Raw genomic sequence first — 26,059 nt, 5'->3', positions numbered from 1 at the left:
CGTGCAGCCTAGCTGAACAGGAGGGGAAATCCGGGACTTATATGACTTAGACCCTCAAGGAAAAGCAATTCACCTGGATTGCTTTCCACAAAAGGACATACTTTCCCATCAACAGTCCAAGTACTGTTTTGACTGATGCTAAACTGTCCTGGAGTCCAGGATGCCCCAAAATCCCTCCCTCTGTTGTTTGAATGGGAGAGGAAAAGGCGGGAAAACCCTTCTGGCAGGAGGGGTGCCCGTGCGGTGCCCTCTGCGGTCTGAATGGGAGAGGAAAAGGCAGAAAAACCCTTCTGGCAGGAGGGGTGCCCGTGCGGTGCCCTCTGCGGTCTGAATGGGAGAGGAAAAGGCAGAAAAACCCTTCTGGCAGGAGGGGTGCCCGTGCGGTGCCCTCTGCGGTCTGAATGGGAGAGGAAAAAGCGGGAAAACCCTTCTGGCAGGAGGGGTGCCCGTGCGGTGCCCTCTGCGGTTTGAATGGGAGAGGAAAAAGCGGGAAAACCCTTCTGGCAGGAGGGGTGCCCGTGCGGTGCCCTCTGCGGTTTGAATGGGAGAGGAAAAAGCGGGAAAACCCTTCTGGCAGGAGGGGTGCCCGTGCGGTGCCCTCTGCGGTCTGAATGGGAGAGGAAAAGGCGGGAAAACCCTTCTGGCAGGAGGGGTGCCCGTGCGGTGCCCTCTGCGGTTTGAATGGGAGAGGAAAAAGCGGGAAAACCCTTCTGGCAGGAGGGGTGCCCGTGCGGTGCCCTCTGCGGTTTGAATGGGAGAGGAAAAGGCGGGAAAACCCTTCTGGCAGGAGGGTTTTCCCGCCTCGGCGTCCCCCGCCTGAGAGTTCGCCCCCGCCTGGGTAGCTCCTTCAGAAGGAGTCGCCTGGCGCCCCGAAGGACAAGCTCCTGAGGGACAGGACCGTCCCCGCTTTGGACGCCTCCCACCGTAAGCGCCGCCTCCACGCAGCCTGATCGGCCTTAACAGCCTCGGAGCTTTGAAAGAGAGCGAGGGGACAAGCACCTGGCACCGTTGTAAGATCTTCTCCAACTGAACCTGCTAATTAAACCCCAGTTAATTTCTGTACATAGCTTTGGGGGCGGGTTTTCAGAAAACTAAAATAGCTCTCTTTGTATCTATATTCCTGACTCGGCCGCATTGATTCCCTGCCTCCACAACACAGGCTGACTGAAGAAGTCACTGCCTGCAATTGCAGTGACCCCTGCCAAAGCCCAAGAGGTCCAGCGTGCTTCTGCCAACACCTAATAACCCGACCCTTGGTTTTACCAAAGTAATCCCGGATTTATGATACAGGTTCTTCACTGAGTCTGACACATAGGAGAGTCCTTGAGGACAGCCGCCAAGCAGGGCTCGCCCCCTCCCTGGAGGAGAAGGTGAGCCCTGAGTGGGGACCAGCGTAGAGTCACTGCTGCTGGGTCGGGAGTGGTGACACTGACCCTGCATCTCCTCTGCACAAGCAGTGCAAGTGCTGCTGGCCAAGTGTTTGGGTAGATATCAGGACAAAGGTGTGAGAGCTGGATGAGCTGGAAACACAAATTAGCTGAGGTACAAATACCTTCCCTTCAGTGCCCCTAGCTCCTTGTCCCAAGGAGATAAGGGAGCCAGTGGTATCTGTCTGTGCCCAGGCACAGGGCTGCCAACACCCAGCAGCTTCAGGGTGGAGAGGCTCTGAGACACACTGTAGTCCTCCGCTCTTGGACTCTGCTCCCAGCACTTTTAGTTCTGTACACAAGAGGCCTCACAGTCCCTGATCTTGTTATTTTTACCACTTTTTACCAACTGAAGCAGGCAGACAACTGTCCATGTTAGTGCAACTGTTTTCACCCTGTGAAATCCTTTTGCGGCTGTTGGATGGCTGCCCAGACACCCTGTGGAGGGTGGTGTTCCTGGGCACCTGACACAGAGATACTCATTGCCCAGGAACATGGTGCCCATAACAGCTGATCTTGGGCTGAAGTTGGTCCTTTGCCCCCTATTCCCAACCTGTGACCCGCTGAGTGCCAGCCCTTGACCCACCTCAGTCCAGTGCCAATCAGCACCTCTATCACAGTATCACAGTATCATCAGGGTTGGAAGAGACCTCACAGATCATCAAGTCCAACCCTTTACCACAGAGCTCAAGGCTAGACCATGGCACCAAGTGCCACGTCCAACCTTGCCTTGAAGTGCCCCAGGGACGGCGACTCCACCACATCCCCAGGCAGCTCATTCCAGTGTCCAATGACTCTCTCAGTGAAGAACTTTCTCCTCACCTCAAGCCTAAATCTCCCCTGGCACAGCCTGAGGCTGTGTCCTCTCGTTCTGGTGCTGGCCACCTGAGAGAAGACAGCAACCTCCTCCTGGCCACAACCACCCCTCAGGTAGTTGTAGACAGCAATAAGGTCACCCCTGAGCCTCTTCTTCTCCAGGCTATGAAAGATGGTTCAATCAATGATGTCTATCATAAGCACCCACTCCATCTGCCCAGCACCTTCTGTAGCCCCACAGTGTGCTCATCCTTGATCTTGCAAAGGAAAGTGATGCCATTTCCCCATGAGCTTCAAATCACACATAGCGTTGGTGTGGGATGCCCATGCTGACTGCTCTCCAATGACTCCACGGCTGCTTCACACACACAGGGACATGGCAGCTTTCTTGAGCGTGAAAGAGTGGACTTAGGAACAGTGAAGCTCTGCTGTCTGGGTTAAACTGGTCAGAGCTTTACCTCACCGTTTCTGGCACACCTTCTGCCAGCCACAGGGACCCCTGCAAATGAGGACTCCTCTTGCACAGCATTACAGAGCCCAGTTCTATTCAATGCATACAGCTGCATCACCTTATTACACCAACCCCACTGCTGTGTGTGGAGAAGAAACTCCATCCATCAGGGAGAAAGTCTCTGTGCTGGCACACTAAATCACTTCCTTGCATTATTCAGCAGGCATAAACGCTGTCAGAAGTAGGAGGCATGAAGGGTTACCAGGACTCACTTTCAATTTTTGCTGATTAATTCTACAGAATGAAGAGGAACTCTCATTAAAATAGGACCGCAGCTGTGGTGTGATGTTTAAGGGTACAGGGGTTGTGAGACCAACAGTAATGGGTGATATTGCTGAACAGGCATGGTGGGGTAGCTGGAGGAAACAGCATGAGGCTTTTCAGGACATAAATGTATCTGTTACTGCCTGCACACTCCTTCGGCCTGTGCAAGTTCCATACTTCAAAATAAGACAGGAACCAAAGCAACTGACTGTGATGGGTAAACCAATCCTTAACTGACCATAGTTAAGAGGTAAAGTAATAACATTGTGAACAGCTAATGCAAGCTTCAGTTTTAACTTGCCATAAAGCAAGGTGAAATGAAGCCATGCTGGCTGAGAGTGCACATGGGCTTGTACTGTTAACCTGCATATGTATCATACTTCAGGAATGTGGGCAAAAATCAGCCATGGGGCTTTCAGCAGCCAAATCAACCTTGTGCTGGCTCTCTGTGGAGCATGAGGCACTGCCCTGTGCCCAAAATGTTACTGTCTGTAGAAAAGAGCAGATGTGACAGAAGCAGTATTGCTCTGTAACCCCTTAAAACTACATTACAGGGGACTAAACAGTTCCTTTCTCCCCTGAGAGAGCTGGTCCTGAAACTTTGCCATTGTCAGCTTATTAATTTGATGTCGCTCTCCTTGGCTTTTCTCCAGTGCAATCAAAAGCAGGACCCAGCTTCCTGAGCCCAGGCCCACCCAAAGCTGTTATCACCCAGGCAGGCAATGCTCTGAGACTGACAACACATACTTTCCAGTGACCTCATCCATCTCCATCATGCAGACAAGTGACAATAACCCTTCTGGTCCACATGGCTACGCATCCCAGAGAACTTTCATTCCACTTCTACAACAGGGACCCCCAAAAACCAGAACCCTAGAGGGGTTCCTGCAGGTTGTTTGCCATTTTTTTCCTTCCAGGTAATGGTGTGGAGAGCAAAACATCTCCTCCATAGTGATGCTGGTTAGTGAAACTAGTTTTATACCGTTGATACCTTTTACACCCGTTCTGATGTCTGGGGTGATGACAGCTTGTGTAAAAAGAAGGCAAGAGCTCAGAAAGAAATGTGGTACTGTCTGCCTGGCCTGCTTTCTAAAAATACTGTGCATGGCTCTGCCACAGCAGCTTCTCCCTGACAGACTGAAGGGATCTCATTTTCAACTTTTTTTCTGTAAGTTCACATTTTGTCACTCCCCTCCTCGGTAATTCTTGAACCCACTGCCCACTTCATTCTCAAAGAAGCGAACGTCTGGAAAAGAACTACTGAGGTCTTGTAAATTTTGTGAGAACAAGTAACCAGGCTGAAAAAAGAGAGAGGCCACAGAATGAATTAAACCCTGGGAAAAACCTTAATGGGAGCCTGTGCCTCATTAGACACCAGAAAACCCACTCTTTAGTCAAGGTTTCTCTCTCATGTGGATTCGTTGGTGTTTAATGAAGCATGAGCTCCATTAAAGCTTTCCCTGTGGTTAGGACATTTCAATGTGCGGCTTCTCTGATGCCTTATAAGCAGAGTTGTGCTGCAGTCTTGGAGAGCCCAGTCTGTCAGTCCCCAGGCACAAACCCATAGGAAGTTATTTACTAGTTTATTTACTAGTTCTGTGGCACATGGAGCTGCTTATTAGATCCAGCATTTCCCCATAAAAACGGACAAAAGGAGTAAAGTGAGTATCAGGCAATGTACAGTAGGAACCATCCCATTTTATCCCATCCCATCCTGTCCTGCAGCACCTGCTGCAGGCTCCTTCTCGCACTTTGACCAGCCTCTCATCTGTTTCTAGGTATTCTCAGCCACTTCCATGACCACTCTGCTTTGGGTTAAATTCTTAGTATTGCCAGTATCTTGACTGGGTTCATTAAAAATAAAAATCATTCCTGTATGAAAAATTCAATTTCCTGGATGATTCTGAACCCACTCAGTTTCAGTGGCATTGACTTTTGCTTGTTCCATCAGCAACAACAGGCAATTCAAATGAGCATTTCCGTTTCAAAACACTTGTAACTCTACTATTTCCACCTGCTTCCATTTCTGCCTTTCGGGATCAGCTTTTCAGAGGTTTGTGAGCAAGATACCTCGAGGCCATTTCACAAGTGCCTTGGCTGGTTTGTCCGTGGCCATTTCTTTGGGATTGTTGCAAGCCTAGATAAAAGGTATGTGCTGGTTTGCCCTTCTGTTTCCCTAATACACTCAAGGAATTTGATATGTTTTGAGGTGGAAGATTTTCCTTCGCAGATTTCTGCAGCTTTGTCCCTATTCATTCATGCTTAGCCAAATCTCTCAGATTTATCATCAATTTTTGTTCCTGTTCATTTATTTTGTATAAAACTAATACCCACTGGACTGTAATTTCCAGGAGTGCTTTAAGCTGATTTTAATACCAGATTATTTTTCATTGGCAGTGTTATATATCTTTGGAGGCTGTGCTGCCGGCTCCTTCCTCTGTTACCATGGCACAGCCCAATCAGTGCAGTGTCCCCGCCTCAAATCCTTCCCCAAATGCTCCTTTTCCTTGGAAACACTGCAGATCCTCTTCATTCCACAATCTTTACAATTTTATCAGGCTGATGGTTTTAGCTTTTTTGATCACCAGGGTAATTGAGTCTGTAGTTAAAATGACCAGTATTAGCCTTAAATACTACCTCTAAGCACAGCCAGAATGCAACCACCCCAAAATCTGACACTGCTAGTCAAAATAAAAATCACAGATTTCATTCCTGCCCCTTTCTCTCCTAGTCTGAGGGGCAATGTGATCTGCTGCACTCTGAAATTTGGACTTTTACAGAGCAGCAGTGGGCAGCTTGTTGTGGGTTGCCAAGAATGTTTCACATCCCACAACAAACCAGGCTTTGCTCTCCTGCTTGAAAAGGTTTTCAAAACATAACCAGTTATGGACAAATCAGCCCCAGGCACATGGCTCTGGCACCTACATGACACTCTTGTCTGAGTGCCCTGGATAGCCTTCTGCCCCCTGAAATGAGTGCCAAGGTGACAGAGACAGAATGGATTAACACATGGGTCAACTGTCAAATCCAACCTGCCTGAAATGTCTGGAGCAGGGCTAGACATGACTTTTTCTCATATGACAACTGTTTCATTAGGTGCCTGCTAAAACCAGCAGTGATTGTCTACATCAAAACTGCTTACATGCACCTACACACATATACACAGCTCTGGCAAAAGAACAAGGCTTGTCCTGGCATAGCCCCAAAGCCAAAACAGGGATCTGCCCCCACCCCCTTAAACCAAGACTTCTTCCAAGCCTAAACTTCAGATCTTGAATTTGCACAAGAATCCTCTCTCAGATCCAGCTTTTCAAAAGCTTGCTCACAAGTCTACTCATAAAGCAACAGGTCAAACTGGAACAAGTTAAAATAATTATGTTATGAAAATTACACCACCTCGTAGTATTTCTTCTGTCTTCTCTTAAAAAAATACTGAATTGCAGCATCAAGCACCAAAGTCAGAGTACTTTCATGAACCTTGGTTAAATGCTCAGCAGCAAAGAGCAGAACAGCTTCTTCACCAAACAGAGGCACTTCTACAGGGAAGTACTTCAGAAACAATCCAGAAACCTTCTCAGCTATGGCAATATGGACAGCAGTACACCTGCAGGGAAAACCATCATTCTATGGCAGGAGTGGCAGCCAGCTGCTCGCTGTGGGGGCTATGGGGCTCTGCCTTTTTTATCTCCCAGCATTTCTGCAACTGTGGCATAACTCCAGCTTGTTTTTTCCTTCCCTTTCTTTCTTTTCCTCTTTCTTTTCTCCCTTCTCTTTACCAAGTCAGCAATTTCAAAGTTCAAACTTCACCAGCAGTTAGAGAGGCAGAAGTTGGATCTGGCTGAGAGGGACCGGGCTCCCGGCAACCAGCTCTGCCTCAAGCCACCCCTCCTCAACAGAAGCTGGATGGAAGGGACAGAGGAAGCGTGACTTACCCTCATGTCACAGGAGATGAGGAAACCTTGTGACTTTCAGCAGTCACACACTGTTGAGCACGTCTGCAGGACACTTGGAAAAGAAGCTTAAAAGCCTCAGGGATTCTGTCTGATTTTACACATCCAGTGCATTCCAAAACTAGCTCTGAAGCAAACCTTATCACAAATCAGAGTCCTCTGATGGTCCTGAAGGAAAGGTATCTGGGACCGATACAGGATGAGTCTACAAGAGCTTACAGTATCACAGGCCCTTCTCCTCTTTTATTCCAGAAACCACACCAGATATCAGGCTACATGAAGAAAATATACTGAGAAAGTGTAAATAAAATTCACTAGCTATTTTCAGTGCAGCCTCAAGACCCAGGAAGCCCAGCTCTGCTGCTGCTGTTCTGTCTCCTCCCCTAACAAGCAGCTGTGGAAGCAAGCTGTTCCTCAGACACTTCGGTATCCTAAACTGCCCTCCCGTAGCAAAGCTATCGGCACCAGTTTAATCCTCCTAGGTTTAAATTGGCATGGGACAAGACTGATTCAATTTAGAGTTTTGTAATTTTTAGATCACAATTCACCCCCCAAGATACTTAGGATTTTTATCTCACCTCTCTCTAGCAAAACCACAGGTAAGGTAGGTTCTGCACCATTTTGGATGCAGTGCCGTTGAGCAGATGGTATTTATTGACAAACCTGCTGCTAAACTGTTTGCATTCCCAGGGCTGTAGGTGCAGCCAGCCTGAAGCACATTCACTACTCATTACCAAAATACTCATTTCCCTGAAAAAAACATCTGTGTCAATCACTCATGGCAGCAGCCCAGAAATGACCCAATCTCTCTGCCACCCCCACCTCCCCTGCACTATTTATACATATCCATGCCTGGAATATCTTTCCTGTGTCCTTTCTGAAGTCTTCATCACCCACCCTACAGTAAATACAAGGCAGCAAGTGGAACAAGACATAAACTGTACATATAATTTTCCAGTTTTACATCCTTACAAACATGAACTAAAGTCCACAGGTGCAGAAGAGTGGGTAAGAACAAGACTCACCAAGGTAGCAGCCCTAAAAACATCAACACTTCTTTGCCTCCTTGGGCCCAGCAATGCATTTGGCATAGGGAGGGGTGGGTAAGGTATCTCTCCATCACTTCCTGGGAGCTATTTATGTATCTCTCAATTAAATTTCTGTGCAACAATTTGCATAGCTAATTGAGCATCTTTCATGGTGTCATGGCACAACCCTCTGTAAATACATCTTTAATTTAGGCTGACCTTGACACTCCACCCTGGAGGGTGGTAGCTTCTGCTTCTTTGTCCTGATCTGATTCAGAAGGTGTAGAATTTCACCCAGACACGCTGTCTGAATAACAAAACAAACCTCTGCATTCCATCAGAAATGTTGATATGTCTGTTAAGGTAGATAGATGATGACTCAGATGGCTTGTCACTGGTTTCCTCCTCTCTGTACCTATAAGAATTCCTTTTCCTTCGCTAACAGATTCATAAGACTTCAGATGTCTCAATAGTCTCATATTTGCATATGTCTTGAAAAACAGGAACAATACAATAACAGCTTGAAAAAAGATATGAACATCAAGGTTGCCCAGGGAGGTTGAGCAATCTCCTTCCTTGGACACCTCCAGTACTGTTCTGAATAGAGACCTAAGCAAATTGATACACTCCTGAGGCTAGCCCTGCTCTGAGGCCCAACAAGATGAATGAGATGCAAACTGTACATACAATTTTCAGGTTTTCATCCTTACAAATAAGAAGTAAAGTGCAGGAGAGTGGCTAAGAGCAAGACTTGCTGATGGAGCAACCACAACCAACACATGACCTCCAGTGGTCCTTCCCAAATTATATTTTCCTTTGCTTCTATAACCACAGAAAATGCACAAGTGATACATTTTATGATTTGGAATATTTCTTTTCTCATCTTAGCATGTTTTGTTGTCAGAAGTAGGAGTTACACAGGCACTCCCTAAGTAACTAATTAAACTGAAAGAAGGCTTATCTGAGACAGCCTGCACGCCGGCAAAAAGTGATCTGTGTCTTACCATTTGGCTTCCAGGCTTTGTAAACTGTGCTCAGTTTGTTGTATTATACCAGACTGTGCTCAGGGGTATGATCTGCAGCCATCCAAGCTTCAATCTGGAGCAAGTCAATGCACTGACTGAGGAGGGACATTTGAATTCCTATTTGGGCCTGACTAGCACACTGAATCAAGCAATGGGAAACACTCAGTTCACACACCTTTGTGCAACATGTAGGCTTTCTGAAATAGAGCAAAATAAGAGAGTCTCTGCTGGGGCAGAGGTAGCACAGAATAGCTGCTGTGCTCACACCCTCACTTAGTGCAAAGCAGCCTCCATGTTTAGACAAGCCCTAAAAGCTGTAGACATTTATAATGCACATTCAATCTTTGCATCTCTTTTTTTTCTTACTGTTTTGATGTTTCCTCAGGCTTTGAAGATTAAAGATATGTTTTTTTTTTCCCAGAAACTACAGGACTCAAGGCAAAAATAAGGTAGCTAGGAATTGCCTACTGCCAGGTGGACCAGCACAGGGCATGTTCAATATTTTAATAGCAGTGACCATATTTTAATGCATTTATGCCCTTTGGACTATAGAAATCCTATTCACAACATTACCCATCACAGATCATAGGACTGCTAATATCTGCACAGTGCCTTTGTGCATTTCAGCAGTATGAAACACAGGCAGATCTGCTTGGGAAGCATCCCTGCCAGCCTTTGTTGTGACATCTAAACCTGTATTGTGTCTGGCTGGGATGGAGTTAATTTTCCCCACAGCAGTCCTCACAGTGCTGTGCTGTATAGTAGTAGCTAGGTGGGTGTTGATAACACACCAGTTTTGGCTACTGCTGACCAGTGCTCCACAGCATTAAAGTATCCCTCCATCCTGAGGGTGGGCAAGATCCTGGGGGGAGGATACAGCCAGGAGTGGTGACCCAGACTTATTTTTTAAGTAATCTCATAAACTCCTGGGCAAAGAAACATGGCATTGAGTGTATGTTCTTATGAACATGTGGAGGAGTGGAGGAAACCCATGGAGTGGGAGAATATTTGTCTGTTAAAGAACAAAGGATAGCAGTTAATGAGCACATATAAATCTGCATTTTGGGTGTGAAAACAGTTTAAGTACGTAGTAAGCTGTGCTTGTAGGAAGATGTATCAGCAGTCCTTATTCCCTGTGGTCACCAAGTTCCCTATAAGAAATGTGCTGAAGCACTGATAAATGTCCTTTGTGTTGTATAAAAAGACAGGAAATTTTTGTGTATTAGTGAAATACGCAGCACCATGGATGTGAACATTTCCCACTTTATTGCTTTTATGTGTGTAACACAGTAACAGCCAGCTGGGTGTTTGGCAGTCTAGTACATGTATTTATGGAGCATCTCACTTTAGGGATAATATAAGCAATAAAGCTTTAATCTGCACCCTGAAATATGAAATGACTGTCAGAAGCTGCTAGATTTTTGTTTATAACACTCAAATTCAACTGCCTCTTATTACTGTCCTTACTTTTTGTGGTTTTACTTCAAAGTTGTAACCTAAAATAACAATTGCTGTACTTGCAGATCATCTGTTTAAGAGTGTTCACACTTATATTAATGTACTATAAATGCAGAAGTTAAAAAAAACACTCTCCCACGGAATGGCATGGGAAAGCTGAGTGTTCTGGTTGAGTAGTAGCAACACTGCATTTATTTCCTCACTGCACCATGTCTGGCTGGGATGGAGTTAATTGTCCCCACAGCAGCCTTCACAGTGCTATGCTGTGCATCGGTAGATAGGAAGGCGTTAAAGACACACCAGAGTTGTGGCTACTGCTAAGCAGTGCTCCATAGCATGGAAGTGTCCTTCCAGCATTCCTCCTCCCTCACTAGCAGGCTATGGGCAAGATTTTAGGAGGCGGACACATCCAGGATAGCTGACCCAGACTGACACCGTATGATGTCCACTTAGCAACAAAAGCTAGGAGAAGGAAGGAGAGGGGAGCATTCATTACTATGACATTTGTCTTCCAGAGCAACCGCTATGTGTCTGAAGTCCTGCTTCCTGGAAAGCAGCTGCACATCCCCTGCTGATGTGACATAGAGAACGAATCTTTCTCTTTCCTTTGTTTCTGTGTGCAGCCTTTGCTTGTGCTTTATTAAACTGCCTTCACCTTGATCCACAAGTTCTTTTCTGTCATATTCCCTCTATCCTGCTGGGGGGGGAGTGATGGGCTTGGTGGGCACCTAGTAGCCAGCCAGAATCAAGCCATCACAAAGTCTATTCTGCATTTTTAGCCAAATATAGGTGGTGGTACAAAGAGAGTCAGGCTAGGAGGACAGGGGAACTGCAGAGCCTATCGTTTCTAGGCTGTTTAATCCTGCTTGCACTGTACATTAACAAGTGAATGATGGTGGTCGAAACACCTTCCTGGTAACAGTCCAGCTGCAATGGGCCAATGTTTGCATCAGAAACAAAGTTGTTACACCCGGCAAAAGCCATGCTTGCTTTCCTGCTTGCTCTCAGGAAACAGCAAACAAGCAAACATTTTGGCTGGACCTGTCACTGCGTTCATACAAAGCCCATCTCCTCAAATCCAGGTCCATGCCATGCAGCTGTAACCCTGCAGACACTGAAGTCACCGCACAAGGAAATTTTGCTCCACCAGAAGCTGATCAAGTTCTGTTAGATCATTGCCTCCACTGCTCCAACAGTGCATGACCTACCCCGCACTTCAGCCTGGAGAAGAGCAGGTTCCAAGACCTTACTGTGGCCTTACGGGACAGGATTTTTTAGCAGGACCTGTTGTTACAGGACAAGGGGGTGAAAACTTTAATCTGAAAGAGGAAGCTTTAGACTACAAAGAAGGCAGAAAGTTTTTATGCTGAGGCTGGCAAGACCCTGTCCCAGGCTGCCCAGAGAGGTGGTAGATGATCCCGGGAACCACTCCAGATCAGGTGGTCTGGGGCTCAAGTTGAAGATGTCCCTGCTCACGGCAGGGGCTTTGGACAAGGTGACCTTCGTAGGTCCCTTCCACTCCGAGCCACTCAGATTCTCTGCTCTCACAACAGGAAACCCAACGACAACCTGCAAGCTTTAATGCTCTTCCAGGCCCACCCACCGAACAAAGAGCTGCCGGAGGAGGCTCCCGCCGCGCTACCGAGGGAGGTTCCCGCCGCCAGCGGGGACACCTTGACGCCACACCGGGGGTGGCGACACCCGCTCCCGACCCTCCGAGCGCTCCCTGACGTCGCCGGTGACGGAGCCGCCCCGCAGCCCACGCGGCCGCCCTTGGCGCGCGTTCCCGCCACGCGCCGCTCGCCCCCCCCCCCCCCCCCAGCCGCGCGAGCCCTCGGGAGCGGGGCGGGCAGCGGGGCGGGCGCGGGAGGCGGGCACCGGGGCGGGCGGTCAGCTGATGCCGCCGCCGCCACGGCCGCCGCCATTTTGTCTGGGAGTGTAAATGTGAAAGGGAAAGCCGAGCGCAGCCTGCGGGAGGAGGCAGAGCTGAGCGGGGCCGGGAGCTGAGGGCTCGCCGCTGCACCGCAGAGCTGCGGGAAGAGCTCCCTTAGCGGCGGTCGAGAGAACCCGGCGAGGCGGAGCCCGGAGAGGACTCACCCGGTGGCTCTCGCCGGCGTCGCATCGGGAGGAGTTGCCGGCGTCTTTTCTCCGGGCAAGCTACGCTGGTCCCCCGGCCGCGGGGGAGTTGCTGCCCCGACCTTGCTCGCCGCGGCGGGTCCGCGGGGTGAGCCGCTGCCAGGGCCGCGCTGATGATGTCGGGGCAGTCGATCACCGACCGCATCACGGCGGCGCAGCACAGCGTCACCGGCTCGGCCGTCGCCAAAGCTGTCTGCAAGGCGACGACCCACGAGGTGATGGGCCCCAAAAAGAAGCACCTAGACTGTGAGTAGGATCCTGCGGTGGCCGCCTGCGGCCTGCGCCCCGCAGCGAGGGCAGGGGGTGCCTGGGGCGGGCCTGTGGTTCGTCCGCTCGGCGGCCGCTGTGGGCTCCGGGACAGCCGCTGTAGCCTCGTTACTCTGCTGCTGGCGGAGAGGAGGGGGCGCAGACGAGAGTACAGCCTGGGAGCGGTGGGGTGTCGTGTAAAGCTGGGCGAACCTGACTGGTTTGCACCTCAAAACTTATTCTCCATGTGTAGAGTGAGCCTTTTACCACTCTGTCGCTCCCGGGGAAAATACTCCAGCCTGGTGGCTGTTCCCCGAGTGCTTCTTAGTGATGCGTTCTGGACGCAGCACCTGGGGAAAAGGTGGTTTAAGTGATGTGTTTTGTCTGTTCGGAGGGACAGGTTACATTTTTAGGCACTCTTCCGGCTTTCTGTGTGTATGGTAGAGTGCAGCCCTTTAAATATTTGTAACGCTTTCCCAAATACCATAGCTCTCTGGCTTGCCGCTCTTGAGGTAAAAAGACTTGAAGCGTAGTAAAAAGAAGGGCAAAGGTGGTCTAGTACCTCTTTCCAGAGTGAGAGTGTGTTGACGCTTCTATAATTGAAGTTAATGTGTTAAACTCCGTTCTGCATACTAAGAGATGCAGGAAGCTATCTTTCCTATCAGTGATGTCGCGTTGCTTGAGGCTTTAGTAATGGAAATGAGCAATCACCTTTCCTGTTTTGATTGCTCCGGAGTGCACTGAATGCTTCAAGCTTTGTACGCTGTGCACTGTGCTGCTTACGTTCTATTGGAAGTGAAGTGTGTGCGCTGCCATTAAGGAGAGACGACATGAAGCTTTTTGCTGGGTTCTCCACAATCAGGGGAGCGGGCTGGTTGCTCTGCAGGACTTGTTCAACTTAGTGCTTCTAAAGGGAGTCAGATGTTCGAACTCTTGGAAGAAGTGTACTCAGTTATATTGTTTGAGGACAGTTTGGCTCTTTGATGCTTTGGCGCTTGTCTGTTAATACAGACTTATGTGAGAGCTTTGAAATGTGGATCAAATAGGTTAAAAACGAGTATGTATGTCGGCCTCAATGAGAGGAATGCAGCTACAATGCTGAATAGTGCAGCAGATGTGTTGCTAGTAAAAGCCTGCATAGCGGACAATTTGTGATTTTTTTGGTGGTTTGCTTACTTTTTAATATGTCTTTTAAAAGTGACTTTATTTTGTCTTGTGTTTTGCGTGTGGTGTGGAACAACTTAATGAGGTAACCCCTGAGTTCAGAACATAACAGGAAGCCAAAAACTGGTAACAGTTTGCCCAATAGTCAGAAAGCTTCTGAAACTTAAAAGATGCAGTGTGTTGTTTGAAAATATCCTTAAAATAATGTAGTCTGCTGGAAGTTACCCTCACAAAACAAGAAAATGGTAACCTGGAAAAAGTCTTAGTTTGAGAATAGCGTAAGCATAAACTGAGGTTGCTTTTTGTCCATCAAATTCCTTTTAATATCTTTCAATACAAACCTGTTTAGAGCTGTCAGCCACCTGAAAAGTCCCCTTCTGTGCCAGAGAAGTTTTGTGTTTTCTTGCAATTTACTTGTCCAGACTTTGGTCTAAGACACAAAAAAAGCTTGTTGTTCTGACGTGGTATCTAAAATAGAGGAATACATTGGTGTATGGTAGCACAAATATTTCTTTAAGAGATTGAGAAAAACGGCCAACATCCACAAATGTTCTCCAGTCTTCACTGAGTGTACTCAGACCTTACCTTTCAAATATCCGCAAGCTTTAGCGTTGCACTTCTTGGTTTTTAACTTGTACACAAAACTTGTGTTAAATGCAAGCAGGTAAGATACTGCTTTAAATACTGTAATTGTGAGAATGAAATCACACTGTGTATTTTCAAAGAGGCAATGCAAGTACTTTACAGCTTAGGTGATTTGTGAAGGAAAGCATAGCTTGGGTTTAATGCAACACTACTAGTTGTACCTTGATCGGTACTTGTGTATGTCATTGAAAATGTTACACCATCTGGCATTACTTGCAGTTGCTGCTCAAGAAAAGCTTCACCAACAACGTGATTTTGAGAGGTGCTGTGATAGTATCAGAGATTGTGTGAGACTATTCAGTTCAATTCTTAAAATCCCTTTATTGCCAAGTTTCCTTAGCAATAAAAACTAAAATATTACAATGTGGATATTTGTAGGGATATGTTATACGTGCAGCGTGAGAACTAGTATTTTGGAGGCTTAGGTTGTGGTCTGGCTACCAGCTGCTGAGTAGTATAGTCACATTTTTTTTTCTTGAAAAGCAAAAAACACACACACAAACCCCTAAGCAATGTCAGTGGGTATACTTGGGGTTTTTTCCTTTTAAAGTAGGTCATGGTGTCCTCAATAAGTCAGCAGATCTATTTCTGTAGTATTTTGTAATATTTTGCGATGACATAAAATGCTATGCAGAGGCTGATTTTTTTTCTCTTAGTAGAACACCTGAAAGTCTTTTCTGCCCCTGCATAGGTTCTCTTACCTTGCCTCCTGAGTTTGAGTTGTGATGGAGTGGGATTAGATACTGCTTTTGGTGACATCTCTTCTTGGCTAACTTTTAAAAAGCTGTGATGAGAATGATTAAATTAAAGCTTTAGCCATATTGGTAACTGGCAGAGTAGACTTGTATGTATCACAGACCAAACTTTAGAAAAGCACAACCCTCTAAGCTAACTTCACCTTAACTTCTAAATTAACACAATAATAAATGAAAAACCATCTGCTATTTAACTTGGTATACTCTTGGTGTCTTCTTCAGAAGCACAGGGGAAGGTAAGTTAGTTAGCTACTTTAAAGTCCTGTTGCATGTATAAGCACTGGAAGACTTGTAAGATGTGATAATCCAGGTACTGTGAAACTGTATTATGTACAAAAACATCTCTTTTGCCAATAATGTGACATTATGGCTGTCACAGATTTGGGTTGATTTTATATCCGCCCACTCTTAACTTTTGGGTGCTAGAGCTCATGGCAGTTGAGTGAATGCTGACACACAGACCTGTAGGTTGCAGTGAGCTGTGACTGAATTCTCTTAAACTCTTCTATAGGTAGTAAGGTATCTGTATTTCTTTGGAAGCTCCTCAGAAATTGGTGAAGTTTTTCAATAAAGTAACTGAAGAAATTGAACAACAGCAAATATAAATCTATAAAAGTGTTTTTAATTTAAAAATTGCTTAAAGCTTTTAAAGAAACTATGTAGGCCATCATGTACTCTTGTGTAATGGGAGAATAGGGTAGAAAACTGAATTGCTTTGCTTCTGATTAAGTAGCTATTAAGTTCAGATGTAGCTGTTACATAAATGAAATATAAAGATTGTTATTAAATCCTTACTGTAGGAGCACAGCGGCATAACCATAGCTGTATCAATCAGGTGCCATCTTTTAATTAATTCTTCCATCAAGAATTGTTGCATTCCTTAGGCTACATTGACAGTTAGCTGAGCTGGCTCTTGTTTTTTTTGTTTGGTTGTTTTTTTATTGTTCTGATAGGTAGCGTACAGTAGAACTTTTGACATGAAAATACAGCTTTTTTCCATGCAACTGATGGAGTTAGAGTTTTCTTAATTCTTAGAGCTGTCTAAGAGCAGTAGTAAGATATCTACAACTCTTCCAGGCTTCTTCTTCTGCTTAAAAACCCTGATGGTAGTCTTCTGGTTTAAACCTGCTTGATTATTTGTTGCTTTTTTTTTAGGGGGGGGTGTTGGTGTTTGTTTGTTTTCTGTTGTTTTGGGTTTGGTGTTGCACTGTTTTTTGTTTGTTTGGGTTTTTTCAGTTGGGTGGTTGTTTTGTTGGGCTGTTTTTCTTTCTGTGTCTGATGTGAATGTGTTTCTAAATTCCTTTCTAGAAATAGCACCACAGTTTCACTTGCAGTTGAAATGCTTCCTCTGGGTAATTGGCAACATGCTTTGAGTTGTAAAGTGTTTATGTAAGTAGTGCTGTAAGAAAAAGAGCATCATTTGCCCAACACATTTCATTCCAGTTTTTGCTGCCAACATCCATGTTGCAGTTGCCCAGCTGTCAGTCTCTCAGTTGCCTCTGTTCCTTTGTACTTCCACATGCGTAGTGTTAACAACCTTTTCCTTCTTTACCGCCAGCTGCAGTAGAACCATACAGTTGTTTCTGCATAGATATTCCTGTTGCAGACTTAGAAAAATTGTTATTAGAGCAGTGACAATTTGTTCTGTCTCTCAAATGCAAGAGTTCAGATGTGATGCTAGCCTTATTACTAGTCTCAAACTAGTATTAAAAAAAATTACCCTGAGTATCCTTATTAAAGAAACTCTTAAACATAGTGTTTTTGCAGTACACTGCAACTGCAGTTTTACAGAATTGCAGGAGCTGCACTTTTTAATCATGTGGAACTACAGTTGTGGAATAAACCAACTTAATTTCTCAAATGTACCAGAGATCTGTCAACTTCCACTCTGCTGCTGTCACTTGGCAGAAGACTTTAGTCCAAAAGCAGAACGCAGTTGCTCCATTCTGAAAGTAGACATCTGGATGAGTTTTTGAGGTAATAAGCCTTTATAATGGCCCAAAAGGTTTTTTAATGGATTTGTGGTTTTAGAACAGGTGATGAGATACAGTATTTTATATAGTTGCTAACAGTAGGAGTTCTCTTGTGTTGGCCTGGGCAGCACTATAAAACTACATTTGTATCAGCCTTACACTTAAGTACTTGTACAGCATCTCCCAAGTGTTCAGCATCATCTCAGGGTCTACTGGAACATCTGCTATTAGACTTTAGCTTGAAGGAAGGTGGCATCTTGAAGACCAACATCCCTGTGGAGAGTGCTGACAAAATGTGAATGAAATTAGCTTGGCTAGTTTCACTTGAAAGCAGAAAGGCTTTGTTTTTAACCTTTCCTCCCAGTTTAATGTATTATTTAATGAGCATTCAATATCAAAAAATCTTCAGTGAAAAATCTGATTCACTTGGTGGTCATCTGAAGGAAAAGGACTTTGTACAGAAATTGTATCTTCGATAAGCTGTGCGGTCTTTGACCTCAGCAGATCAATAGAATTTCTTTAACTATTACCTAGCAGTAATGTTACAGGTATTAACCTGTGTAGAATCCTTGGGATTTTTGTTGGTTGATCTTTATGAACTGAGAGTAGTTTGTAGAGATCAACCAACAAATGCTATGTAACATTTTTGTGCTCATTACAGACACTTCAGTTATATGAAACAAAGTGTGAGCAAGTTACTGAACAATCTCTAACATCAATGGCTTGTAATACTTGCTTATAAATTGATTTAAGAAGAGTTACTTGGCCTGGGTGTTGAGGTATTTACTTAGAAATGTCATAACAAAATTCTTGTTCAGTAGATCAGACTGTTGACCTAAAGTTCGAGAGTTCTCTGTGTATAAATTTTGTGTTTGGGACTTGCTTCATTATGAGAGGCAATAGTTGTCTTATGGACTGTTTGGACTTCTAGACATTCTGAAGTACTTCTCAATCTGACACAGCATCTGGCAGTAATACAGCCATGACTGGTGAGCTGCATCTATCAAATTACTTTTTTTGCAAGTCTTTACATTTGTAAATATTTCAGTATTTTAAAACTCACTTATAAGGTTTTGATGTGTAGTGTGCCTAACTGCAAAAAAGAGCTTTGAGAAGAAGTTTCATTTCAGTGGTTTTGTGTGGTATTGTGAAGAGTTAAAGGTTTAATCACAGCTTGCGTGTTTTGTACATGGAAACCTTTGACATGAGAGTGAAATTGTAACTTATTAGAATTTGCCTTTTACATCTTGCTACTTCTACAAGATGTTATCTAAAACTCTTTACTCTGTTAAAATTCCTCTGGATATTAAATTATTACAAACAGTGATCCTTAATCAAAGGACCTTGTGTTCTTAATAAACAGATCTTTAATTAAGATACCTCTGTAATATATTCTGTGCACTAGAACAGATAAAAATTCAAAGAGTAATACTTCTATGAAATATTTTGTCCTAAATATCCACGTGTGATCTCCAAGTTCACGTTTGAATGCTTATGATAATGTAGTCTATGTGATTCTAATGTCCTCTACATACTGCTAATAAGACAAATGAACTGTCTATTTCAGGGTGCCAACGCTTTAGTGTTCAGTTGTTGTCCAGCTTCTCGAGCACCTGCCCTTCTTCAAGTGCTAACACAGACAAACCATGTAACCAGCAGTGATGCTCTGCAACCAACAGGCTCACAGACTTTGAACAAGCCACAAAGGAAGCTTTTCAAAACTAGATGTTTGTTTTACTGGCCTTGCCTCAGTCCTTGAGGTTTACTTTGATCACACATGAACCACATTTAACTTGGAGAAAGAATAAGTGTCTAATATGCACGTCTTGGGGGGTTTAGAATAGTCCTGGATTTGGTTTTTTGCTGTCTTCTCAGCAACTGATTTTCCCTTCATGTGTTTGCTGGAGCCTGTTCTGGTTTTGTACCAGTACTCGGGCAGAAACTTTAAGCTGTCTGACCTCCCAAGCTAATATTCTATTATTAAATTTATAGTCAATCTTTGACACAGAGAACTTTGCTTACACAAAAGCATAAGACCTGCTATGATCCACAAGATACTCAGTAGATTGATGATGAGGTTATTTTAGCTAGGCGGAAAGAGCAAATTCTTGCTCTTAATTCTTATAGAAAAGCTTTATTGCAAGTTTGTAGTATGTCGTTTGCTGTCATGTGTGTCAATACCAAGGCCAAACTGAGGATTGCAGGCTACCTGCTTCGTATTGATCTCATGAGATATACATGTCTTGGCTTTTTCTTGCTTCTCTGATCTTTGTTTTCTTGATTAGATGGGGTGACTTCAGGCATTGAGCATCCCACTGATCTACACTGTCTTTCAGACAGTAGTTTGGGCATAGAGGTTTATACCGGAGCAGGTTATTTATGAGATATTTGGGGTCTATAAGATTATTGAAATGCCTTTGGGGTTCATATTGGAGTCTTTCTGTAAAATGGAGTGAGTTTGAGGAAGAAATGTAAAATAGCTCTATTTCTTGAAGGACTGCAGTGAATTCTTGCTGTATGACTTCTCAATGTAAAAATGCAAAATAACATGATTCTTTTTGAGCATATAGCTCATTGTAATGCTTTTGATTTTTCTTCTAATTTAGATCTCATACAGTGCACAAATGAAATGAATGTGAATATTCCACAGCTGGCAGACACACTCTTTGAGAGAACTGCGAACAGTAGCTGGGTTGTAGTCTTCAAAGCTCTAATTACAACACACCACCTCATGATGTATGGAAACGAGGTAAGACATGATTAGTTCAGTTAAGTCCTCCTTGACACTGTTTTAAAAATTGTTTCAGTCTGTGAAGCATTAGATGCATACTTCAGTTTTTCACAGGTCTTTGTTTTAGTTCTACTGATGGCTGTGAAGTGCTTACTCAGAGAAGCAGTAAACATGAGTTATTTCAATACCAAGATATATATTTTTTTTCAATTTATCTGCAGGTGCTTGGGTTGGGCTGTGAGGAAATATTGAATGACCCTTGTAGAGCAGAGACTTGAAAAAACTTCTGATGAGCTTTACTTTATTAGGCTAGTGCTTATCACTAAGAGCTCAGCAAAACTCTTGTTAGCAGTGCATAAGTGTGCCTTTTAATAGATAAAAATACTTACTAAAGAAGGGAGAAATATGGTGACTAGAATATTTGGTCCTGCAAATCATCTGATAGGCTTAAGCATCAAGTGTTGTTGCCATTAACATTTCTCTGAAACACTTTTCTGTTGCATTTAGTTCACATAAAATACTTAGTCACTGTTTATGAAAGACTTTTGAGACAGTAGTATGGCATTAGAAATGTGATCTGTTTTGCAAAGTCCTTACGTTGAAATCTAAACTTTGTCTTGGTCAGGCAACAGTTTAGTCCTGAACTTGTGTGTAGTTGTCATTCTCTTGGTAAATGACTGATTACTGGTAATACTGCTATGATGATTCTTAAAGGTACTGCTACCAGATATTAAACTGCTCTGACAACTTTAATGTTGTCTCTTCTCTCCAAAGCTCTGACATCTGGAGAGTGAGAGTTAGCCTTGGCTGTTTAAAGTGAGATTCAGAACTGTAGTTGATTTTGAAATGTGTATAAACAACTTTTCAATATCACTGTTCTGTTCCTGATCATATTCAAACTGTTTTTCTTAGATTTGAATGCAGTACTAAGATCTACAAAGACCAAATAAATCAACTGGAAAACAGAGTAAGAAGTTAAAACAGTGCCAGAGCTACTGGTAGGCAAGCTGTTGTAGTCTTGTGTGGACACCAAGGCTATAGGTTGAGAGCACATATGGAATTACTGACAAGGTCATATGTGACAAGTGAGGGAATCATTTCAGTCCCTTAGAAGGTAAAAGTACTGCTTTCAGCTTAAATAGTACTCCTGAGAAGAATTGTTTCTGCCGTTCTAAGGCCTTGTTGCAGTTCCTGAGGAGTAAGCGCTGTACTGAACCTGACTGAAAAAATGCAGTTTTCCAAAGTGTGATAGTTTCAGTATGGCAGGCAGGTAGCTTCACACAGTGAAGGGAGAAGGAACAGGTCTGGTGTGCTGTGGCAGAAGAAGAATTCAGTAACAAGTCTCTTAAGCCCAGCTGAATGTAATCCTCCCGTATGAACTAAAATGCACTCAAAAAAGCAAGAAAGTCAGTTGGAATCATGGGATATCTGCAAGGAATGGTAGCAAAGAAACTTTTAGATCTACCTCTCTACCCATGCATGTTTGTCTCTGGTGTTATCTATGGAGCCAGCTGTTATTTGCCAAAATTGAAGTGTAAGTTAGTCACATCACTCCATTTTATATCTGTACTATGTAACCCTAGTGCTGCTGGTCAGCACAGTTCAGAAGCTTTATTTTTTTGTATCTTCCACTTCAGCAGCAGCTGCAGAGCTATGTCTTGTGAGCTTGAACATGAGTAGTATTTTTTTGTTTTTGTTTTCTGGCTTGTCTGTCCTAAAATAGAGTCAGCATAAGCAGCTCCTTCTGGGTATATTAGTCTTTTTTTCATGGGCAGTGATGTCTTTTTGTTTAATTGATATTTTTGACTTTTATTTTTGCCAAATAGTTTTGGATTTCAGAGACTTTGCTAACCAGTAGTTTCAAGTTTTCATTTGAATTTTTTCCTTTAATCTCTGTTATTGATCAGAGGTTACTAGAAACATTTATAAGGTAAGTGTAGTTTTCTTATAATACACTTAAATGATTTTACTGTCACAACAGTGATCCCCTCAAATTTTTCTTCAACAGCGCTTTATCCAGTATCTTGCATCCCGAAACACTCTGTTCAATTTAAATAACTACCTGGACAAAAGTGCCATGCAAGGTAAGGATCTTTCACTGAAGGAAATAACTCTACTGCTTTTTTGCTCTGTGCTAGTGCCTGTGTTGCTGCAGTCTAGGAGATAAATAGCATTTAAATGAAAGGGTGTTAAGATTTATATTGTATGAGGCACCAAAGAATGTCCAAGGATGTAGATGAAAGGGAGATTCTGAGTTACCTGGTCTAATTTTTGTTTCGTGTGCATACATGGCTCTAAATTTTTAAATGACCTCTTAATGCTGAGAACTAACCAGATGCATATTAACACACTGGTGTATTTTTGCTGTTGCATTTCAGTCTCAGGAATAAATGTTTGCCCTTAAAATGCATGGAATGGTAACTAGGATGTGTGTATAAATACTGAGAAATCCTTCAGATCCCTGAGAAGTCTTTTAACCACTTGCCAGTGCTAGGAAACATTTCAGGGTGTTTACATGTTTTTTGGAGCATTGCAGGTAATTTACCCAAGTCTTCAGCATTTTACAAGGAATACATTTTTAGTGTGATTTCAAGAACATCTTAAGAGTAGCTTGGTTCTTGCCTAATAATTTAACATGTTCAGGTGTTTATTCACATAATTGCAGTGAACACTTTGCTCCTCTTCGAAAGTTGGAAAGAAACTGTAGTGATACATGTCAAGGTGAAAAATAGAGTATATCAAAACTCTTGAAAGTGCCTATGGAGGGTTTTTTTAATGCAAGTTGATGTAAATAGGGCTAGGAAGAAAATAGTACTTGAAAGAAACTCTACCCCTTCAAAATATCTAACTTGTAAATGTTTAACTTTTAGGCTATGATATGTCTACCTTCATTAGGAGATACAGTAGATACTTGAATGAAAAAGCACTTTCATATAGACTTGTAGCAGTTGACTTCACCAAAATGAAAAGAGGGTAAGACTTGCTACTTTTGTTTGGTCTCTTGTACTGGGGGAGGGAAATACCAGTTGTTTTTGAGCTTATCTTAGATTGATAGGAATATCAATTTGGCCTTTTGAAGTGGTGGGATATTGTCTGAACAGGTTAATACACTGAACTTGTAAATGTACGTCTTCCACTCTAGGATAGATGGAGTGATGAGAACCATGAATGCTGAAAAGCTGCTGAAAACCCTCCCAATCATACAGAACCAGCTTGATGCACTCCTTGATTTTGATGTAAGTACTTTAAGTACAGCATTAGGTAACACTCCCTCATTTTGAAGTGAGAGTTTCATTATTTTATTAAGATACTAATATACTTTCTCATTGCTTTCTACACAGGCAAATCCAAATGAACTAACAAATGGTGTTATAAATGCTGCCTTCATGCTCCTCTTTAAGGATTCCATTAGACTTTTTGCAGCATACAATGAGGGGATTATTAATCTTTTAGGTATGTGAGAATTTTTCTTTTTAGCTTTTGAACTTTCGTGAAAAATAGTAAGAACTAACGATTGTAGGCAATTCCTGACTCCAGTTTCCTAATAATAAATTGTCTCTGCTCCTTCACCATGAGAACAAGCCTGTTTGAGTTTGTGACAATTAGCATAGGCTAGGATATACACTTCTGTGTTGAATACAACTTGAAACAGAAATTGAAATGAGATGGTGACTGGTGAGACACCATGGATGTGCAGTGGATAACCTCTGGAACTACACTCTAAAAATATTAGTGAGACAGCTGCTATTTTGTGTATTTAGTATAATCCTGTCACACCAGACTCCTGAAGTCCCATGCTTTCTTTATAGCTTGACTGTTTACCTTTACCTGGTACTTGAATCTACATGAGCCTAGTAGATGACATGTAAGGTGTTCATTCACAAGTGATAAGCTCTTAGCAAAGTCTTCAAATTACTATTCAAGCAAATTTCTGAATGAAAAAAAAAATCAGATCACTTTGTTCTGGTAACCCATTAGTTTTTACTCACTGAAATTTCTGTAAGTATATAGGATAAACCCATGAAAAGTTCAGTACAGTGCTGGTACTCCTTTTAGTAGGTCAGTTCAATAGAAGTAACACTTTAATAGTCATTCTAGTGTTTTTTGGATATTGAACCTATCCATTTACGAACATCAAAACATACTGATAAAGGGTCTAAAAAATGTAAATACCAGGAATATTTTCAGATTACAAAGTTTGCCTCATTGCCAGCTAATGAGTTGAACTCTTGAAAATTTCCCCTAAAAAACTAAGTAATAATTGCAGCAATTCACATCCATTCTTAATATAGCTTTGCATTACATTCTGAAGTGTGTTTCTGTTGGTTGATTGCAAGAGATGCCCAATATTTGTGTCTACTTGAAAATCTGAATAGCTTTGAGTTACTTCTATCTCTTCTCAACCTGAAGCTTGTCTCCGAATTAACACTTGCAATACTGTGTCGTCTTTTTTCTGGGGAGGCTGCTGTCTCACAAGAATTTTATTTGCATCCTCAGAAAGATATTTTGATATGAAGAAGAACCAGTGCAAAGAAGGCTTGGATATTTACAAAAAATTTCTAGCCAGAATGACCAAATTGTCAGAATTTCTCAAAGTAGCAGAGGTAAATAAATCTACATCTATGGAAAGGACATTGTTTAGCTGTCTGTCTGTATTCATAACAGCTTCAGAAAGAGATTGGTGTTTGTGTAACTTTTGCTTTACAAGCAAGTATTTTACATGTCAGATATTTCAAAGATTGTTTATGCTCATTAAGACAAAGTGAGATAATGAGATTTTTGTTATCCAGACAATAGTGTAAACTTTCTGAAGTGTTATAAATGTCATGAGAGATCCAAAATGTGTGAACTGAGCATTACAATGTGTACACAAGACTCTCTTCTACTGTAACTGCTCAAAACCAAGTAGTTCCAGTCAGCTGTGTAAGTGTTTCTAATGTTCCCTTTAAGCTTTTCTTGCTTTGAGATGCAGTTTAATGCATTTGTGCTTTCTAAGGTGTGTTCCAGGTGTAGTTTGTTACCAGTTCATCAAGTATATAAACAGCCCTTTTTGATGTGCTAGTTTATATGTAGCATTCAGGTATCACTTGTATTTATTTTCATTGTCACTGCATGTAGTAATACACTGTTCCTTTGTTCCTGTAAACCCAGCAAGTTGGAATTGATCAGGGTGACATTCCAGATCTTACTCAGGTCAGTGTACCTATATTGGTTATCACAATTATTTTGTTCTTTATTTCTAAGGGTCAATGTGTGTCATAGTAATCATTCATCTTGAGAATGTACTTGTCTGAATATTTGTATGTGGGTAGTGTGTGTGATGGCCATGGGTTAAATGCACTCAGTATTCTCACTTCACAGCTCATAAGATTTTTTTTTTTCTTCCCTGATTGTCTAAAGCAATAAAACTCAACAGAAAAAAAATTCAAGAACTTCTGGTTTTTATCACAGAGTATTTTCTGGCATGTAAGCCACAGGCATCTTGCCAAGCCTTGAGGAAAACTGTCCATTTCACTGCAACTTAACATCTTTCAACACACTTAAAAATTACAGTTACCTAGTTCCGTCAAGATTTCTTCTCTTTCCCCTGGGATCTGAATAGATTTGATGCTTCTATATCAGCACGTTACACTGGCTTTGATGATACTCAGTATGAGAGAGGTGTGCAATACAGCCTGCGCTCTGGCACGTTTAGTCTGGAAGGTGGAATGCAGGGGAGAACACCTCCTAGTGAAGATAAACTGAGGGGCAGAAAGGAGATGCAAAACATGACTTGATCTGCTAAGCAATCTAAAATACTCAAGCTGTTTGAGTGGAGTCACTGTGAAACAGTTAAATTATGTCTAAGCTTTGAACAGTCACGTCTGTTCTTCCACTTCCTTCATGGAATTTAATTTCATGGGCTGATCATGTTAAAATACCCACCATGA

The 26,059-nt window shown here is 43.0% G+C and overlaps 1 protein-coding gene across 6 annotated transcripts in view; it reads left to right on the top strand.

The window, feature by feature from the left end:
* The first annotated feature begins 12,363 nt into the window (after window positions 1-12,363).
* LOC135184018 (phosphatidylinositol-binding clathrin assembly protein-like) overlaps window positions 12,364-26,059 on the top strand; it is a 30,942-nt gene continuing 17,246 nt past the window's right edge. For 3 of the 6 annotated variants that reach the window (XM_064159458.1, XM_064159455.1, XM_064159454.1), the window contains exons 1-8: window positions 12,367-12,861; window positions 20,005-20,147; window positions 22,138-22,213; window positions 23,000-23,102; window positions 23,272-23,365; window positions 23,471-23,582; window positions 24,627-24,733; window positions 25,281-25,322. In XM_064159458.1, coding sequence (XP_064015528.1) covers window positions 12,729-12,861; window positions 20,005-20,147; window positions 22,138-22,213; window positions 23,000-23,102; window positions 23,272-23,365; window positions 23,471-23,582; window positions 24,627-24,733; window positions 25,281-25,322 — 810 coding nt within the window. In that variant the 5' untranslated portion in view covers window positions 12,367-12,728. Of the gene's footprint in view, window positions 12,862-20,004; window positions 20,148-22,137; window positions 22,214-22,999; window positions 23,103-23,271; window positions 23,366-23,470; window positions 23,583-24,626; window positions 24,734-25,280; window positions 25,323-26,059 lie in introns of all 6 variants that reach the window. The other 3 variants (XM_064159456.1, XM_064159453.1, XM_064159459.1) reach the window with 3 other exon arrangements.

The sequence above is a fragment of the Pogoniulus pusillus genome, chromosome 19 (genome assembly GCF_015220805.1).
Source record: "Pogoniulus pusillus isolate bPogPus1 chromosome 19, bPogPus1.pri, whole genome shotgun sequence".
In the NCBI taxonomy this organism is placed as follows: domain Eukaryota; kingdom Metazoa; phylum Chordata; class Aves; order Piciformes; family Lybiidae; genus Pogoniulus; species Pogoniulus pusillus.
The sequence above is the reverse complement of the archived record's forward strand: the minus strand, read 5'-3'. Positions and strand labels throughout refer to the sequence as shown.